Source organism: Pungitius pungitius, chromosome 10 (genome assembly GCF_949316345.1).
Source record: "Pungitius pungitius chromosome 10, fPunPun2.1, whole genome shotgun sequence".
NCBI classification, from domain to species: Eukaryota; Metazoa; Chordata; class Actinopteri; order Perciformes; family Gasterosteidae; genus Pungitius; species Pungitius pungitius.
In genome coordinates, this window is record NC_084909.1 from 18331000 (window position 1) to 18348112 (window position 17113).

Consider the following 17113-nt stretch of genomic DNA (forward strand, 5'->3'; position numbering starts at 1 on the left):
ACACTCACACACACACAACCGCGCGCGGCTGAGCGGACATTGCGGCGGATGCGGAGAGGAAACACCGTTACACACGCGCACGCGCGCACGCACACACAATACACTCGCGCGCGCAGAGGGAGGGTCTCCGCGCGCTCAATTCTCAGTTTCATTGACTTCACTGAAACTCAGATGAACTTTAGTTTGGGGTTTTTTTTTTGTTCTTCAGTTTTCTTTCTCGAAGTTTTTTCTCCTGCAGCACGAGGAGCAACAGGAGGACAGACGGATTTAACCGACACGACTTGGAGCACATCTGCCGCCCTCAACATCTGCCAATAGGCTGACCCGGGATATCTTCCGTCTGACTCGGGATAGCGGTACAGTGGACTCAGAGTTAGTCGCTTAGTGAGTTACGGACGGGCACAAAATGAGTGGCTGACGATGATGAGGATGAAGAAACGTCTTATTGTCTTATTGTCAAACGATCTAATCTCAATGTTTTATTTAAAGACAACTTAAAAAATGTGAAAAGCGGTGTTTTTGACAGACATTTTATAAGGACAGTCATTGGTTAATCAAGATGAATCTGTAAATGAAGCCTAACAATACAAAACTGTTCAAATCCAGGTCCTGATATCAAACCTTTATAAGGAGATTTCCGTTGACAAGACCCAAACACAGAGTTTGAGGAACGTCTGCCATAATGTGTTTATCCAATCAATTTTATTCTACTTAAAATGTGGTGGCAACTCCTCAAAGTCAATGTGAAACCACTAAAAGTATTTCTTGTCAGATTGTAATCAAACATACTGCTGACAGCATTAAGGACCAAACAGAGACATTCATGTCTTTCAGTTGATCGGGTCTGTTTGTTATTGTATGTATGATATTTGTCATTTAAAATCTTGACAACACAACTACAACCAAACACACTTCCCAACACTGCTCTCCAACTTTCCCTCATGTTTCCATCTTTTACTTCTGGTTAAAAGTCACATGGCACACCCAGAGCAATAGCAATGCAGAAAGCAGTACTGCTAAGTGGTTTTACATTCTCCCTCTCTATTTGTCAAATTACAAACATGTGCACAAAACATGGAAAACTAGGTATAAAAATATTTAAGTTACCATTTATCTAAATCACAAAAAATGTAAATCAAGGTATGTGAGTTGAAACAGAACCTAGAGGGATTACACTCTGTTGTAAAGTTTGCTGTCCCCCCGTATTGATTGTAGATTTGTGTCTCTCTGGTGTCCCTGCAGTCTGTCCTCCATCATGCACCCCTTTGCGTGCAGCAGCCTCGTCCTGGTTCTGGTCCTGCTCCTGGTTCAGGTCCTGAAACATCCTGCTGCAGGGTACAATCTGGACATGGAACACAGTCTGGAGTTCAGTGGCCCATCCTCGTCCATGTTTGGATACTCGGTCCTGCTGCATCGCCACGGAGCCCATAGATGGTATGCATCTACCCTTGAACTCATATTGATCTATTGATAGTGTGTCTTTGTTGTCTATTCAGATTTTTTTAATCTTCTATTGATCGCCCGTTGATCTGCTTGTTGTTCCTCGTTCGTTCTGCCGTTGACCCTCCTTTGATCTTCTGTTGAGCCTTTGTTGATCTGCTTGAGCTCAGTATATTTAGATCCATGTGATTATGTTAACGATGCCCTATTAGCTGCCCCCCTCACAGAAGGGCTTTGTCTGCGTGTGTCGGTGTGTGCATGCTGATTAGTCGGTCTTTGTCGATGAGGGACGCCCTTTGATTCTTCACACACAGATGTCATTCAGAGTCAGATCCTGTCTAACTGTGTCTCTGTCTCTCCCTCTCAGGTTGGTGGTTGGAGCCCCGGTGGCAAACTCATCCTCGAGTCCGTCCGTTCAATCTCCAGGAGCCCTGTACCGCTGTAACGTCACCGACGTGTCCCGCCGCTGCCACCCCATGCGCGCCGGTGTGTGTCTGTGTGTGTGTCTGTGTGTGTGTCTGTGCGGTTAACTTCCTGCCTGCGTTTTGAAACTTTAGCCTGTTCCTCAGTTGATGTGAGGAAAAGATGAGGAGCTTTATGGAAACATCCGATCCTACAAAGCCATGCCTACAATAGTACAAAGCAACACGCACACACGCACAGATCCAGTATGAACATGACTAAATACACTATTAGACTCATGTCTACCATGTTAATAGTCAGCTGGTCAGTTCTGGCCTTTAACAGTGAAACACTCATTAAGGCTGGACGTATAAAACTGTTAAATTCATTTGTGTGTGTGTGTGTGTGTGTGTGTGTTTCTGTGTGCACAGATGTTCGGCAATGTGGAAAGACGTGCGATGCAGAGAGTGATCACCAGTGGCTCGGTGTTAGTCTGTCCAGACAACCTGGAGTCGACGGGGGACATATCCTGGTAACACTTTACTATTGGTTTATTATTGGTGTATGTTTTGATCATATTTTCCTGATTTATGTGATGTGATGCATTTTATTAGACTCCATTAGAAGTAAGAATGTTTACACACACATATAGCCACTAATTTTTGCACAACTTAACTATTATAGTTCAATTGTGCAAAAATGAGTGGCTTTGAAATGTACCGGACACATAGGAGACAAAAGCAACACCGCCTCATATAGTGGAATGTGTGTGTGCGCGCAGGCGTGTGCTCACCGCTGGAAGAACGTCTTCTACTCAAAGAAAGACAGCCAGAACCACAAGCTGCCGAACGGAGTTTGTTATCGCTACGGAAACGACCTGGGACACGCCCGGCCCATCATACCCTGCTACAGAGGTACACAATGAGTATTCACGCTTTACAAATGCACCGTGACTACATTATCAGACACACAATCGATGGAGACATGTTTTGGATTTTGAGATTATGTCTCGAACTCGAAGTGTGATGTGTTATCAATTTGTTCACCTTCACCTCTTGACATGTGTGTTACAGACCATCAGAGGAAGTTCGGTGAGGATTATGGGTCGTGTCAGGCGGGCATTTCCAACTTCCTGACAGAGGTCAGTAGGTCTTCCTCATTCTCTTGCGATCTAGCAGTTCATCAAAAAAAAAAAAGACAGAACAAAAACTCAACTCCGATGACAAAGATAAAAAGTTGCAACTCCAACTGTTAAGTAACATACTGTATATGATGGAAAAAATAGTCTAGTAAATAAATTTGACTGACTTTTTTTTCTTTTATAGAGATACATGTTACATTACTTAATGCCTGTCTCCTAATCAGGATCTGATCATCATGGGGGCCCCGGGGTCGTCTTATTGGACGGGTTCGGTTCTGGTGTTCAACACGTCTAGCAGGGCGATGTCGGTGTACCTGGACGACGAAGCTGGAGCCGTCAGCTTCGGAAGCTACCTAGGTAACAGATGCACCTGCTACCTCTGTACCTACTGTAGCCTCTGCAGCAAACACTTTCTACATTCTTCCACAATCCAACAAAGGTTAAACGTATTAGTCTTTTGCAGCTACTGATCATCTCCCAGTCTAAACAACAGGAGATTTTGTTTTTAATAAGCCTCAATCGCATATGATTAAATTGCAAGATATGCATGTTTTCTGCACCATTTGGTCTGCAGAGCAGTTTAAAATATTGCAGGGAGGAGTAATACAAGCAGAAGTGGCCACAGTTAAACCAAGATATCGTCAAAGTAAACGGCTTACACCATGCCGCCTTGTCCCTTGCTAGCTACATTAGCTAGGAAGCTGAAGAGTCTAATTTGGGTCAGAACTGAGATTAATTCCTAATTTTTAATTGTTTAATGTGGGTACAGATCACAGTAATTTAATTAATCATTTAGTACGCAAATCGGAGGTACGAAATAGAAAAGCTAAAGATAAATAATGGTTCTCCGTATGTTAAATGGCATTCTCTGTTATTGAAAAGGTGTAAACATATCCAACAGCCATGTTTCTTTTAATCCTGTTTCAAGATATTAGAATTACGCAATTAGTTCAGGACCGAGTTAACTGCAGAAAGACATCAAACAGAAACATGTTGTTACATGTTCCCTCAACAGGAAGCTGAACACAGAGGTGTGATGTTCACAGTGTCACTCAAAGTTTAAGAAAAGATGTTAGTGATAATCCGGATGAGAGCATGGTGTCTTCAGTTAGTGTGCGTGGGTGTAGGTGCAAAGCAGTTTACAGCAGTGGTTGTTCAATTTTGTTTTTGCGTTTTGCATAGACTGAAATTCACTTGTACCCGCAAAGAGTGTCATCTTTACCTCACAAATCTTAGTTAAATATACCGACTTATATACTTATGATAATGAAAGGCAGATGATTCGTTGAGTCATTTCTATCATCTTTATTTATTACTGTGCTACTGTTACCGGTTTCAAATGGGAAGTAACGGCAGTAACAAAAAGATTCGTTATGGGGTTCGTTACTCTCACCTCGATGTCCGCCTGGAAAACAGAATCCCTTTGTTAGCGAGAGAATGAACGAACCGCCATCTTTAGATCTCAATCTCAATATGTTTATTACAATACATCAGGTCACAATAACAAACAGTAACCGTAATATTATTTCTTCTACATTTTAACATCTCTCTCTTTTCTCACTATTTACAACATATTCACAAACTGTCAGGATATTCACAAACTAAATGAATAAGGCACCGCTGGGGAGTGAGGACACCAATGCACCAACCCATACATTCAGAGTATCCATACGCTCATGCTGAGCAACTGCGCGCGCCATAGTCGACACACGCCCTCTCCCGCGATCACGAACGCGGCTCTCCCACTCGGCTCCACCCACTAAACATTCAACTTCCAACCCGCAACAGTTACAACACACCCCGTGAGGAAACAGTTCTTGCTTTTACCACTGAGTACGAACCTGGAAAACAGAATCCCTTTGTTAGCGAGAGAATGAACGAACCGCCATCTTTAGATCTCAATCTCAATATGAGAAAAGTAAGGCGTCCGTCACTCTAGGCGGCGCGATGCAACGCCACTCGCACTTTGGTTCCGCTTTACCTGGTTCCCCCCCCAATCAATGCTGTACAACACAATAAAATCTGCGATTCTCATGAATGCTTTCAACTATTATAATAACATGTTTTGCCTATATAAAATCCCAATTGTGTTACCACATAAAGGTGCCTCACACACTCCCCAACAAAATAAAAGTGGCTCCTGACACAAGATATTCTGAACAATTTCACTCTGAACATTCACATTTTTTTTTTTTTTATTATTTTTTTTTTTTTTACACAACATATTTCAACTCTTAATTAATGTATCCTATCTGTTCTATAAGGTGTGCGCCAGATATCATCGGAATATGGAATGTGTAATTGTCTTTCATGGCTTCTCATCTCCAGTGAGCTGGGTACACTACAGGCAGGTACGGGTATGGTGGCATGGACGGAGGTTGGAAATGGTGGAGGTATGGTCCATTGAGACTCTGGTAAATACACGGTACTGGCTGTATTCCAACTGCACTCACAGTGGGCCGAGGGTGATAAGCGGGTTGACCCAGGGATGGATAAGTGAACACACATTTTGGCCGTCTCTCCCTTGTGGACTGTCTCAGTGGGACCTGATGTTCAGGTTGTGGTGTGGGGACATTGTTCTCTTGATGGACAGCATACAGTTCATCTTGAACGGTTCCTGGTTGCTGCAGCTCCATACACTGTTCTTCCTCACTGGATGTTTCTTGTTCCTCGCCCCTAACACTCTCCCTGTCCTGTTCAGGTTCTGCATAACTTGTGTCTCCCAGGTGTGTCTCTTCCTGGTCGGAACTGTTTCGGCAATCAGGATTCACATGCGGCACCGGTAAGCAACTTTCAACTCTTGGCTTCTCCTTCGGTATCCGCAACCAGTATCGAGGCGCGCCTTCATCTTCCTCCGAGTCACTTATATTTGAGTCTTGTGTCTCATGCATGGGTTTCGGGCGGTCTGGAACTCTCTTCTTTCTCTTCCGTGACTCAGCTGTGTTGTTTGTTGTGTCCTGAGGTGGCTCTACAGGTAGGTCGTTGACTTGCAACAGGAGGTTCCTGTGTAGAGTGCGGACTGGTCGGCCTCCGGCCTCCGGACTTACTTTGTAGACAGGATTATCTCCAACCTGTTCTCTCACTATGTAGATCAGCTGCTCCCAGTACGGTCTGAGCTTTCCAGGGCCCCCTCGTTCACTCAGATTGCGTACCAGGACTCTGTCCCCAGGCTGAAGAACTACACCTCGGCTCCGTTTATCGTAGGATCTCTTGCCTTTGGAGCTGGACTGTCGACTGTTTGCGTCTGCTATTCTGTATGCCTCCACCATTTTTCCTGCCCATCTCTCAGCGTATCCTCCTGGTCCATTAGTTTCAGCTCCCTCATCTGTTATGAGACCAAAGAGGATGTCTACTGGTAGACGAGGATGGCGGCCATACAGCAAATAGTGTGGGGAAAAACCTGTGGCCTCGTGCCTTGTACAATTGTACGCCTGGAGCACATGGGGCAGGTGGTCTTTCCAATTCTCTTTCTCTTTCTCTCCCAAGGTGCGGAGCATTTGCAACAACGTGCGGTTGAACCTCTCTGCTGGATTTCCCTGGGGGTGATATGGAGAAGTCCTTGAGTGGGCGACACCAGCTAACTGCCTGAGAGTTCTGAAGAGTTCATTTTCAAACTCCCGACCCTGGTCATGGTGTAGTTTGGCCGGGTACCCAAATCTGGGAATGAAATCATTGAAAAGCCTGTCAGCTGCCGTCTTACCAGCCTTGTTCCTGGTAGGGTAGGCCTGTGCAAATCTTGTAAAGTGATCAACCACTACCAGGATATACTCGTATCCACCACGGCAGGCTTCTAGGTGAAGGAAATCGATACACACCAACTCAAGGGGCGAATTTGATGTTATACTTCCCATTGGTGCTCTTTCATGAGTGGCTGGCTTCTTCTGCTTAATGCAAGAGCACTTTCTGGTCACGTACTCCTCTATGTCTCTTTTCATGAAAGGCCAGTAGAATCGCTCCCTCGCCAGGCTCAGAACCTTTTCAACGCCAACATGGCACATGTTGTTATGCAGCTGGGTGAGTACTGTTCGTTTGTAGGTGCCGGGCAGGACCAGTTGTTGTCGACCTGCACTCTTCCTGTAGAGAAGGTCATTCTCTATGTACAACCTGCTCCACTCTCTTAATAGCCTCCTTGCCTGTGTGTCCATTCTTTCTTTGTCATTCTCCGTTGGTGGTGTGTCGTTTTCCTTCAGCGCCATCACTTTCCCTATAGCGGGGTCTTTTCTTTGTCCTCTCACGAGCTCATCATGACTGACTTCCGGCAGAGTCTCAACTTGAGGTTGGCTTTGGGATGTTAGGTTGAGGGCTGCCACCCAGGCCACGTCCCCTTGTTGTGCTCTTTGGCTTCCTTCCCATACAGCACATACTGCCTCCTCCGATATCTCTTCCGAACATCCAGCCATGAAGGTGTCAATGTCCAGTGGGCAGCGCGATAAAGTGTCAGCATCGATGTTGGTTTTGCCTGGCCGGTATTTGATATCAAAGTTGAAATCGGCCAGTTGCCCCACCCACCGGTGACCCACGGCGTTCAGTTTGGCAGAACTCAGGATGTATGTGAGGGGATTATTGTCCGTGAAGACTGTGAAGTGTGGAGCGTAGAATAAGTAGTCACGGAACTTCTCACATATTGCCCACTTCAATGCGAGAAATTCTAGCTTCCCGCTGTGCAGGTGATAATTTCGTTCCGCTGATGTTAGCGTGCGTGACCCGTACCCAACCACCCTCATCTTCCCATCCTGGTTCTGATAAAGGACGGCACCGAGACCTTTTTGGGAAGCATCTGTGTGGAGTGTAAAGGGCTGGTTGAAATCGGGATACGCCAGCACTGGGGGTTTGGTCAGCCGGTCCACAAGCTGTTCAAGGATCTGTTGGTGTTGCATATCCCACTCTACCGGAGTACGGGAGGACTGCTGACTGCCTTTTGTTTTCCCTCCTGACGTTTTGGTCGGAGGGGTGCTGGGCTTTGACTGGAGCAGGTCGTATAGGGGCTTGGCAATACGAGAAAAGTCCTGCACATATGTTCGATAATAGCTCAGAAACCCAAGCAACTGCCTGACATCCCCAACCGTCTGTGGCTTCTTGTCTTTCAATGCCCGTACTGCTTCAAGGTCTTTGGGGTCCATTTTTACTCCTTCCGCTGACACCAACCGGCCAACATACCGGACCTCCTTGCGGAAGAGCTCGCATTTCTCCGGCTTCAGCTTTACCCCATGTTGTTGCAAGGCTTGGAGGACTCTGCGTAGCACTTCCACATGCTCCTCAAAGGACCTGGAGAAGCACAACACGTCGTCGAGGTAAGGGATGCAGCATTCATCTCTGAGTGTGTCAAGCATACTTTCCATGCTCCTTTGAAAAGCTGCTGGGGCATTCGATAGTCCAAAGGGTATTCGAACCCACTCATAGAGCCCCCATGGAGTAATGAATGCGGTCAGGTACCTTGATCCTTCGGCAATAAAGCCTTGGTGGTAGGCTTTGCCCTGATCGAGGATCGAAAACCAGGCATATCCTCCCAGGGAGTCCGTGAGGTCCTGAATTCTGGGAAGAGGGTGACGGTCCGGCACGGTCTTGTTGTTGAGGAGCCGGTAGTCGACACACAGGCGTAAGGACCCATCCTTCTTCCTCACACAGATGACAGGGGCTGAATAGGGCGACTGGGACTTCACAATCCACCCTTTAACCAACAACTCCTGGATGTATTCCTTAACTTCCCTGTAGAGTGGTTTTGGGATGGACGCGTAGGCCCTCTGAACTGGGATGTCGTCCTTAGTCCTGATCTCCATCTGTAGGGAGGGGATACACCCTATATCGTCACTGTCACGAGCAAATGCTCCACATTCCTCGTAGAGCACTTTCTTTACTGCCTGTTGTTGTTCAGGGCTGAGGTGACTGATATCAACCGGAGGAAGCCAGGACTCAGGTGGAGAGATGCTGGGAGAAGCGACGGCCTTAACATCGACTGAGGTAGTCTTTCTTGGTGCGGGATCAGCTTGATGTGACTCTGGTGCATCAGTCTCAATGACCTTGATAACATGTTGAATGGTTCCCAGAGTGGTTCTCCTTGGCAGGGTGACCTCATGCTTTGAGTGATTGGCGATGGGCACCTTAACATACGGCCGTCGGGTGTGACTAATTTTCAAGAGGCCTTCTCCTACACTCAACTGCTCTAATACAGCGCTTCCCTCTGTTGGTTCGTATAAAACAGTGGGGTTTGAGACATCAAAGTTTGGTGGTACCCTACACCATACATGGACTGTTCTGCCAGGGGGAACGATGGTATGCTCTTGGCCCACTCTAATAATGACTGGATCACCGTATGTTCTAGGAGGCACCTGGATGAAATTCACAATAGCCTCCACCTGTTCCTCCTCTATTCCGAAGGCACTGCGGAGAAGGCTGACCACCGTTGCAACTGCACCGCCAGAGGACTCTTTCCTTCTGATGATCTCCTGGAGTACATTGGCTCCTAGAAGGGGCTGGGGCAGTGGCAGGGGACTGACCAGGAAAGGGGCCTGTATAGTTAGATTTGGGTCTTCATTACCGGCAAGATTAACAGTGAGTTCAACCCATCCAGTGTAGGGGACAGCATGGCCAGTGACTGCATAGACGCCGAGTTCTTCCTCTAAAAGCTCCGAAAGAGGTCTCAAGATATGAGTAGGAATGTGAGTTTCAGTCCATTGTTGGTCAATTATGCTCACTTGCGAGCCTGAATCAAACAAGACTGTAGCTGGGTACCCGCCAATCAAACATTTCAGCGGACTTTTCTTCCCAATTAGGGGTGCTTTGCAAGCGATGTTACTCTGGCTGGTCAATACATGTGAATGTTGCTGTTTGTTTTGCTTGGGGTGTCTTGTTATTTGTTTGTCATTTGTTAATGTTTGGGACTGAAGCTGCTCTCCGGTCTCTGAGCGTCCCTCGACAAAGACCGAGCTCCGTTTCCCTGCACCCTGACTCGTTGAAGGCATCCCACTGCTCTGTGTCCTGTTTCTCCACACACAAAGCAATGGTTACACTCCTGCACATTCCGTTCTGTACACTCCGGACATCGAGCTGTTCTTCCTCTCGCCTGGACTATAGGTTGTCTCCGCTGTGGTTGGACAGACATGTTAGAGGTCGGCTGAGGAGGAGGGTAAGTCACCCGAGTATTTTCTGTCCGCTGCTCTATCAAAGAAGCCACCATGCGTGTCAGGGCCTCTACCTGAGAAGTGAGCTGTTGTATTGTCTGATGGTTTTCCTTGTCTGATGATGTGTCTCGTGACTTGTTATTGTTGTTAAGGTCACCTGTCTCAACCTTGGCACTATGTGCTTGTGTTACCTTTTGTCGTGAGGGTTGGCCCAGTCGGCGCTGGCGTTCATTCTCGTCACTCATTATTTCCATGACCTGGCGAAGGATTTCCTCGTCCGTGACTTGACTGTTTGAAATTAGAGGTCTCAGTCTCTGTCGGAGGTCAGCGTGTTTTATCCCAAGGCCCTGGTAGATGGTATGGAGGAACACCTCCTGGATGGTCTTGGGATCATAAGAAATGTCTGCACTGGCCTGTCGGGACTGGAAAAGGATTTTCTGCTTAAGTCCAATCATGCGATAGAGGAACTGCTGTGGCGATTCTTGGTCTGCTTGTCTGGCACACATTAATTCCTGGAACATCTCGGTTGTTGCTTTCTCTCCGAGGTGAGACCTGAGGAAACCTTTGAGTTCAGATACTGTAATTGAGTCTTTGTTTACCAGCATATCTTTAAAAGCACCTGGTTTGATGATCCTCAACACCCCTCTCACCACTTCTGCTTCAGCAAAGCCCTCTTTCACTCCCTCGTCGATTTGTTTACTGATGTTGTTGTAATTTAAATCAGAGTTCTGATCCCCAACCTGACCACCATGTACCTTAAAGTCTCTGCGCTGCAGGTAGGAAAGGTCTTTCAGTAGTACTGGTCTCTCTGAGTTCATCAGGGGCATGTAGTGTAACTCTGATTCACCCTGGTGGAGGTGAGTTGGGGGTGATGTGGTCACTGTACATTCTTGTCGTCTCAGTTTCTCACCCAGTTCTTCATAGACTTTCCTCAGTTCTTCTAATGGCTGTGTTGTTGTATTGGTATGAGCGCTAGAGTGAGGTTGTGTTGTAGGGTTTGGACCTGTAGTGGATGGACTTTGACTAGGTGTAACGTGTGTGCTACCATCACTCAATGTACCCACTGGCAGATTAGGAGCATCAACATCAATTACTCTACCTATCAAATCATTTAAAACCAACAGCTGACTCATACCCTCATCCTCAAGGTCCAGTAAAGCGTCAGATTGCATGTAGGAGACTACATACTCCATGCAGTCTTCTTCATCATTCACATTCAGCTCTTTTTCATCTTGACTACTAATTGCAATGTCTTTTGCAACCTGAAATATGTCGGCGCTTGAGAGTCTGAATAGTTGTTTCTTGATGCCCCATACTAATTCTTTACGCGTTGCCGACATGGTGTGTAGTTCTGATGTCCGTTTCTGAGTTCAGTAAATCAGCGCCGTAGTGTCTTAAATGGCGTGTGTGGGTGTGTTGACCTCCCAATCACAGTGTGCTGCTGGTGTGCGATGGTCACAGGATCAGCGTGTAGCCCTCTGGAAAGTAGCGAGCGCTGGCTCCCCGGTGAGTAACGTGCGCTGGCCTCAGGATCAACAGTGCGGCTCCTAAGCGAGACGGAGATCCCTTCTCTCTTTGACCTCCCTCCTCGGACACCCACGGGTTGACTCCTGGCCGGCAGCAGCGTCTCGTCACCTTGGTCGCGTGGTTCTTGTATCTCTGGATCAGCTCCCCCAATGGTTGTGATGAGGAGTGATCCCGGACGAGCCCCCACAGTTTGTTACCGGTTTCAAATGGGAAGTAACGGCAGTAACAAAAAGATTCGTTATGGGGTTCGTTACTCTCACCTCGATGTCCGCCTGGAAAACAGAATCCCTTTGTTAGCGAGAGAATGAACGAACCGCCATCTTTAGATCTCAATCTCAATATGTTTATTACAATACATCAGGTCACAATAACAAACAGTAACCGTAATATTATTTCTTCTACATTTTAACATCTCTCTCTTTTCTCACTATTTACAACATATTCACAAACTGTCAGGATATTCACAAACTAAATGAATAAGGCACCGCTGGGGAGTGAGGACACCAATGCACCAACCCATACATTCAGAGTATCCATACGCTCATGCTGAGCAACTGCGCGCGCCATAGTCGACACACGCCCTCTCCCGCGATCACGAACGCGGCTCTCCCACTCGGCTCCACCCACTAAACATTCAACTTCCAACCCGCAACAGTTACAACACACCCCGTGAGGAAACAGTTCTTGCTTTTACCACTGAGTACGAACCTGGAAAACAGAATCCCTTTGTTAGCGAGAGAATGAACGAACCGCCATCTTTAGATCTCAATCTCAATATGAGAAAAGTAAGGCGTCCGTCACTCTAGGCGGCGCGATGCAACGCCACTCGCACTTTGGTTCCGCTTTACCTGGTTCCCCCCCCAATCAATGCTGTACAACACAATAAAATCTGCGATTCTCATGAATGCTTTCAACTATTATAATAACATGTTTTGCCTATATAAAATCCCAATTGTGTTACCACATAAAGGTGCCTCACACTACCATATTTGAAAAGGGCCACCAAGCAAAAGGTTTGGAAATAGTGGTGTAATCTTCTAAAAAAAAAAACATCTAAACACGTGATGTTGTTCAGGTTACGCTGTTGGAGCCGGCTCCTTTTTGGGTCCCGGCACTAAGGAGGTGGTGGGTGGAGCTCCGCAATACAACCAGAAGGGCAAGGTGAGACCTTACATGCAGAGAATGTACCTGTACCTGTCTACCTGTCTGCCTACTAACTGCACTGAAAGTCTGAATGTTGGCTGTGTGTGCAACTTCAAGACTCATTCTCACTTCCACTTGTTAGGGTGGCGGAGTTGTTATTGACTTTTTGATCACGTTACGTAGTATTATATACTTGCAATGGTTGATGTTAGTGTGTGTCTTTGTGTTGTTCAGGTCTTCATCTTCACCGTGGAAACAAACATGCTGCGAGTCGTCTCTGAGGTGTCTGGAAGAGAGGTGAGAAGCCACTCAGCATTAGCGTCCTCCATTCAAAGCAGACGTATACTTAGCCCTTGGTACATGTGCGTTTGTTGTGCAGCTGGGATCTTACTTCGGTTCCAGCGTGTGCGCGGTGGATCTGAATGCTGATGGTTTGTCAGATCTGTTGGTCGGCGCTCCCATGGCAACGGGCGCCACGAGAGAGGAAGGAAGAGTCCACGTGTACATCAACCAGGGGAATGTGAGCACACACTTCAACACACAAATACTATTATAGCACAAAACAGATCATATTTATTTGACACCTGACCTGGGTGCCTCCCTCGGGAGGTTTAGTGACGGTTTGTGTCGTCTGTTTCCTCACAAACTGACTCTGTCTCAGGCAAAGCTGCTGGAGGCGGGATTTCAGCTGAGTGGCAGTGATGCCTACGCCGCCCGGTTTGGAGAGACCATCGCCGACCTGGGAGACTTAGACGACGACGGTTACCCCGGTAATGAGAACACCTGCACAGCGTGACCTATCTTATTTTATTTCGGTGGATCCAGTTGAAGTGTAAAAAACACTAATAAAACTATGGCTGTTATTACTGTTGCAATCACTAAAACTATTGCCACTGTTAATAGATAAAAGTACTCTTGTACTAAGCCTGATACCATTAATTGTGTTTCTACTACTACTACTACTGACTTATACATATTACTATTTTCATCTATTTCTATTTCCTTTTTATTTATTCTACTACTAAATATTCCTACTTACTGCTGCTGCTACTGCAAATTCTTCTTAAAAAAGTAGTATTATGAATACTACTACTTTTTCTGACACTGCTAACTACCAGTACGACAAATACATTGCTTTGTTTGATTCTGCTAAGTATCACCGTACTGAAAATGCTTTGGACTGCACATCACTGCTCAAAGGCACCTCAACAATAATAATTAAAGAGCTGCTCCTTGATGTTCTTCCCAGATCGGCTGCCACAAACTATCCTGCAATACTTCTAATACTTCTGTCACTGCACGGAACCACCAAAAACACATACTGTATTTCTTACAGTACACATCCACCTACCTAACAGTAACTGCCACTTTCCGATAACCAACATCCCTGACTAGCTCAACGCCCCAACAAATACAACCACACACACACACACACAGACCCCACTATCAGTGTGTGTGTGGTTGTGAAGGTCGTAGTGTGTTATTACGTTCATTAAAACAGTAATGACAAACTGTTGCTGCTCTGTAACTGAACTTGCCTTCTAATCTGCCACAGCTAGATAAGTGTGTGCGCGTGTGTTTGTACTTGTGTGCCTGTGTGTGTGTGTGTGTGTGTGTTCATTCTCCAGAAAAAGAAAAAACAGAAACTGTTTGACTTTCAGAACCTCACATTGTCAAAGGACTCAGGTTAAATATTAAAGGATCATGGTGGTGTTTTCTCACGTCTATGTACCAATCCTGGATACTCTCATCCTGCTGATTTTACACCAGGGCCTTCCCAAAATACACCATTAACCCCCTTAGGAAATACCAGCCTGAGCTCCCAGAGGGTTAATTAACCACTAATTGATTTTTAATGCTGTATGTTTCAAGTCTCTGAAAGTGTTGTTGATCATTCAATCATTCAATTTAGAGAAAATGAAATGTTATATTTTTGATCAAATACCTTATATTACTTGATACTGTGGGTAATTAATTGGGTAAAGAAAAAGAAATAGAACAGAACAGTCCGGCATGTTTAAAAGATATAATATCAATATAGTACCGAACCCTAGATGGAAGTTAGGCTTATCTAATGGAGACAGCAATAATCCTCACAAATGCAGTAATATAGACCTGTTTGTCTGGGTGTGTGTTTGTGTGTAGATGTGGCCGTTGGCGCCCCACAGGAAGACGATCTAAAAGGAGCCGTCTACATTTTCAACGGCAGGGAGGAGGGAATCTCGCCAACTCCATCTCAGGTACAAATAATAACGTTAATAACGACAATGCTAATAACAAAATGTAGTCAAGTGTTGGAAAAGGTGCATTAATGTCATGTGATAGTCAGCAGGGCCTTTAAGACAGCAGAGGGACTGTACCCTCTAACAATGAAAACGCTGTCACGTCATGTCGTCATGTTTTTAATGAACTTGCTCTGTTCTGTGATAACAAACGTGTTTTGTGTGTGTTTGTCTGTCTGTGTATGTATATGATTTCAGAGGATTACTGGATCCAGTCTGGGTCGTAACCTCAGGATGTTTGGCCAGTCGCTGAGCTCTGGCATTGACATCGATGATAACGGCTACCAAGGCAACTTAAACAGGCATTTCCTATGTCACGACATCTGGCATTGTTGTACATTTAGATTAAACTCTCTGTCTCTGCAGATGTGGCGGTTGGTGCTTTCCTCTCAGACTCTGCCGTGGTTCTCAGGTAAACGCACATTGAAGCTTTCTGTTTAAACAGGACCTAGAAATGCTCCAGTTTTATTTATTTCCTTTCATCCAGGTGTAAACGATGAAAGCTTCCTTATTTTAGGTTATGTGGAAGGAAATTATAGGGCAGGGGAAACAGGACATCTTTTGTAACCAATGCTTCTCAACATATTGAGGGAGGACATTTTTGCTTTCAATAGTAGGATTTTGTAGAAGTAGATTCTATAATAATAATAAAATCCATACCAGTACTGGGAAACTGTCAGCAGGGAATCAAATGACTTAATTTTAGTCACTATGCTGTGATAATCTCTTTGAATGTGTGCTGTAGGACCCGTCCTGTGATTCAGGTAAAGGCATCCCTGATTCTGCCCGAGGAAATCGACCAGCAGGTGACACTGTGTAAAGAACACCAGACTCCAACTGTCTGCTTCAACGTTACCGTCTGCTTCAGTGTCAAGTCAAGACACTTCAGAGGAGCTATAGGTACTGTAAATACAACCCTCCAAAATATTTAATTTCAGTGTCTCTCTTATTGCAGGTACATCATGTAGAGAAATGCTTGCTGCGCCTAGTAACGGTTGCTAGAGATTAGCCAATTGCTGTTTGGGGAGGGGTTCAGGAAATGTTAACGGTCACGGAAAATCTAACCTGTTTCTTGGAGTGCGCAGTGATATGGAACGCTGGGGTCAATGTGAACAGCAACTGTACATTATCGCTGAACAATGCACATCCCGTACATAAGTGTGTATGACGTACCTACTTTACCTCTCTCTTCAGCTCTTCAATATAATTTGACCTCTGACCTGCTCCATAAACCATCCTTCCCTCATCGTTTCTATTTCCATGGCAACGGGTCATCCAATAGCACAAAGGGGCGTGTGATAGCCAAACAAGGCCAGCTCACTTGTACAACCCATATGGCTCACCAAAGGGTAAAAAACACACATTTCCATGGGCATAAAATGTCAGTTCATACCTCTTAATTTGGGTGTAATGATAAGCATAACATTGCTAATTGTAATGATGTCTCCTCTGTCCATGTTTGTTCCTCCCACAGAAAGATGTGAAAGACATTTTTACTCCAGTCAAGTTTGAGGTTTCTTATAGTCACAGAGAAACAAACACCCACAAAACCTCTTCCAAAACCTTCCCGCCATTGAAACCAATTCTTCAGCAGAGCGCAGGACACCTGAACACTATCACCAACCAGGTACAGACTCCTGCTAACACTGGCTATCTACAGCTAATTCTATCACCAACCAGGTACAGACTCCTGCTAACACCGGCTATCTACAGCTAATGCTAACACCAACCAGGTACAGACTCCTGCTAACACCGGCTATCTACAGCTAATGCTAACACCAACCAGGTACAGACTCCTGCCAACACTGGCTAGCTACAGCTAGTGCTAACACCAACCAGGTACAGACTCCTGCTAACACCGGCTATCTACAGCTAATGCAAACACCAACCAGGTACAGATTCCTGCTAAGACCGGCTAGCTACAGCTAATGCTAATACCAACCAGGTACAGACTCCTGCTAACACTGGCTAGCTACAGCTAGTGCTAACACCAACTAGTTACAGCTAGTGCTAACACCAACCAGGTGCAGGCTAATGCTAACACCAGCTAGCTACAGCTA

The 17113-nt window shown here is 45.7% G+C and overlaps 1 protein-coding gene across 2 annotated transcripts in view; it reads left to right on the plus strand.

Moving 5' to 3' along the window:
- Positions 1–17113, plus strand: part of itga4 (integrin alpha 4) — a 23763-nt gene continuing 6650 nt past the window's right edge. The window contains exons 1-17 of one of the 2 annotated variants that reach the window (XM_037488611.2): positions 1–384; positions 1243–1434; positions 1808–1926; positions 2274–2374; positions 2624–2756; positions 2916–2983; positions 3208–3340; positions 12704–12789; positions 13006–13068; positions 13151–13291; positions 13433–13541; positions 14917–15011; positions 15252–15342; positions 15420–15465; positions 15799–15953; positions 16248–16402; positions 16528–16680. In XM_037488611.2, the coding sequence (XP_037344508.2) occupies positions 1256–1434; positions 1808–1926; positions 2274–2374; positions 2624–2756; positions 2916–2983; positions 3208–3340; positions 12704–12789; positions 13006–13068; positions 13151–13291; positions 13433–13541; positions 14917–15011; positions 15252–15342; positions 15420–15465; positions 15799–15953; positions 16248–16402; positions 16528–16680 (1827 nt within the window). In that variant the 5' untranslated portion in view covers positions 1–384; positions 1243–1255. The remainder of the gene's footprint in view (positions 385–1242; positions 1435–1807; positions 1927–2273; positions 2375–2623; positions 2757–2915; positions 2984–3207; positions 3341–12703; positions 12790–13005; positions 13069–13150; positions 13292–13432; positions 13542–14916; positions 15012–15251; positions 15343–15419; positions 15466–15798; positions 15954–16247; positions 16403–16527; positions 16681–17113) is intronic. The other variant, XM_037488610.2, reaches the window with a different exon arrangement.